Raw genomic sequence first — 3188 nt, 5'->3', positions numbered from 1 at the left:
TGTCTCAGAGGACGGACATTGATGCTAGATGAGCATTTAGACCCACTGAGTTCTGGCATTGAGGGGTAGTTGAGGAGAAACTGGTTGTGATCCTCTGTGTGTGAGAGCTGCTCCAGCTCAGCGTCTCTCCTCTTCAGCTCAGTGATCTCCTGCTCCAGCTTCTCCTGAACATCTTTGACTCGACTCACTTCAGTTTCCTGCTGGGATCTGATCTGCTGTTTCAAATCAGAGCTTCTTGTCTGGAGGAGACGGATCAGCTCAGTAAAGATCTTCTCACTGTCCTCCACTGTTTTATCAGCAGAGACATTGATGGCCTTCACCTCCTGTTGAAGCAGCTTCACATCTTTCTCTCTGTCCTGGATTCTCTGCTGGATTTGTTGTCGACTCTCCTGGAGCTTCTTCTGCTTCTCATCTCTTTCTGCTGCAGCTGGGACTGTTTCATGGCCTTTATGTTCATCCATAGTGCAGAGATAACAGATACACTGCTGATCAGTACGACAGAAGATCTTCATCACCTCATCATGACGAGAGCAGATGTTCTGCTGAAGTTTAGCAGAAGCTTCAACCAGTTTATGTTTTTTAAAAGCAGAAGACTCATAGTGAGGTTGGAGATGATTCTGACAGTAAGAAACCAGACAAACCAGACAGGACTTTGTAGCTTTCATCTTCCTCCCAGTGCAGACATCACAGGCCACATCTCCAGGCCCAGCATAGCAGTGGTCAGCTGGAGCAGCTCTGGCTCTGCTTTTCTTCAGGTCCTCCATTAACTCTGCTAACAGGGTATTTTTCTTCAAGACAGGCCTCTGTCTGAAGGTCTCTCTACATTGAGGGCAGCTATAGGTTCCTTTCTTTTCCTCTCCATCCCAGAAGTCTGTAATACAGTTCATACAGTAGCTGTGTCCACAAGTTGTAGTCACTGGATCCTTCAATAGATCCAAACAGATGGAACAAGAGAATCTTTCTCGGTCCGTCTGAACTCCTGTCTGCGCCATTTCTCCTCTCAGTGAGAATGAGTCTGTGAGTTTCACTTCCTCATAAATGAAACTGTACTCTGCTCTAAATGTGACGTGTTGCTGCAGGGAGGGAGGCCTGAGATCTGTTAGACCAACCACTGATCTGAAAGGAGGGAACAAAGAAATGTGTTGACAAAGAGCAGCAGCAGTAGGAGGAGTTAGTAGACTGGTGAGTTCACGAAGAACTTTGTGGTGGGGGGTCTATGTGTGTCTTGTTCTCCTCCCTCCTCCTTTCAGCTCTTGTAGCTGAAACTCTTCAAGCCCAGCCAGAAGGAGCTTAGGAGGAGTGAATTCCTCTGATGCTAATGCCAGATACTTCCACTACATGAGTGGTTACTGTCGTTTTGTTCCTTTTGTTTTACTTCTTCGCTAATCTTCATTATTGTCCTCATTTTGGGAAACCGGTTTGTAACCCAGGTGGCCGCCATGACCCAATCACCTTCCCTTTAAGTTGATTGTCATGTGTGCTTCCGGGTTTTTAGTTTTTTCTTCCCCACCTTGCTGCTGCTCACTGTTGGTTGTCGTGTTGGTTGTTTATAAAACAACCTGAAGTTTCTAAATCGACTCATCACTCATTTAATCTCTAAAACTTGAAGATTGCGGTTGTGACCCATTGACAGCTGGTGAACCTTACTGATTTGAGCAAGTTATCATTGCATCCACCTCATCAGATAATCCGTTACTCGATGGTCAGGTTTTTTTTCCCCCCCTTTCCCCTTGCATTGACTCACTTGATGACGGAAGATGGCGAGCTACCCACCCACCATCTGGTGGTAGGAAAACGGAACTACACTTTCCCTACAGGAAACGAACTAAACTTTGAGTATTGAAAAGGGAAAATAATTATTCTCTCTTTGTTCTTGGATCTTTTGTGGACTCTATTACGTTTGAAGTATCACTGATTATTATTATAATTGTTTTTGTTGGTTTGTTTTATTCCCCTTCTGTTTTTTTTTGGAAATTTATTGTTTTGTTGTTTTGGTATTATTATTATTATTATTATTATTATTATTATTATTGCCACTGCAATAAATAGCAATATTAACAAACTTTATTTTTGTGTATCAGTTGTATTTTACCCCACTCATGACTCCGTGTCGTACCTACTTCTGATTATACAAACTGGTTAACACTACACCTCGCAGTCAGATCTGCTCAGTTGAGAAAAGCGCTACAGGTTCCTGTCCTCATTCGTTCCTGAATCTCTACATTCTTCTGCTTCACTTCACCTCTGGCTGCTTCTCTAGTTCATGCTGAGCAGATCCTTTATCAGCAAACCATCACACTCACCTACCTGTCCCCTCTTCAACAATCCTCAGTCTGCTCCACGTCTATCTCAGAAGAAAGACAAAAATGAATGTATTCAACAACAAACACCAGTCAGACTTAGTCTGTGTCTGTAGGTAGACTCGCCTTCTCATTAGAAACACTGTCATGTAGATATCAGTGAGGTTTCCTCCTCTACAAGAAATGAATGTGGTCAGTACACTTCACTATGAAATCTGAACAATCTGCACGGCTCACAGGATACACACTACCCTCCATGTGTTACTGTTTTCTGGAGCAACAATGGCGATGATGGAAAGAGTTTGTCCTGTAACTGGTGTGTTGCCAGTTTGAAGTCTCACTCTTTCCATCTTAGTCATTGTGTCATTGGGCAAGACACTTCTCCTACCTTGGTGTGGCCTCACTTCTGTCAGTCTGTCACAGGGCAGCTGTGGCTACAATGTAGCTCATTACTGTCAGTGTGTGAGTGTATGTCTATGAATGGGTGAATGACTTAATGTAGTGTAAGGTGCTTTAGAGTCCTCTGGATTAGATAAAATGTTGTACAAGTACAGGCCATCTACCATTTTACCATTGGATATGCAGGGATAAGATTACACTAGCTCTTCTAAAATGACCCAATTTTTATCTCAGAATATTGTCACAGAATATTTCCCCAAGTCTTATGGATTATCAACATGTTCTGTGGAAGATGTAATTTGGTCCTTTTTTTGGTGGTTATCTTTGAAACTCTACAGATGTATTTTTTGCTCAGTCTGAAGAAAGACCTGTAGTGCTTGGCATCATGCTCTGGGTTCTGTAGAGTCGGTCGGCACCCACTGGGAAGGTTCATCACTGATCCATGTTTGGTCTCTTCAGAGATAATTCATCTGACTGTGTTTTGTTGGA

General features: G+C 43.1%; 1 protein-coding gene across 1 annotated transcript; it reads right to left on the bottom strand.

Moving 5' to 3' along the window:
- Nucleotides 1-327: 327 nt before the first annotated feature.
- Nucleotides 328-1027, bottom strand: LOC116714925 (E3 ubiquitin/ISG15 ligase TRIM25-like; the record flags this gene model as incomplete). The annotated part of the gene is given in 2 exon segments (XM_032555741.1): nt 328-339; nt 342-1027. Coding segments are annotated over 2 exon segments (663 nt in total), but the record flags the coding sequence as incomplete, so codon positions are not given.
- Nucleotides 1028-3188: the final 2161 nt, after the last annotated feature.

This window comes from Xiphophorus hellerii, chromosome 23, assembly GCF_003331165.1.
Source record: "Xiphophorus hellerii strain 12219 chromosome 23, Xiphophorus_hellerii-4.1, whole genome shotgun sequence".
Lineage (NCBI taxonomy): Eukaryota > Metazoa > Chordata > Actinopteri > Cyprinodontiformes > Poeciliidae > Xiphophorus > Xiphophorus hellerii.
The sequence above is the reverse complement of the archived record's forward strand: the minus strand, read 5'-3'. Positions and strand labels throughout refer to the sequence as shown.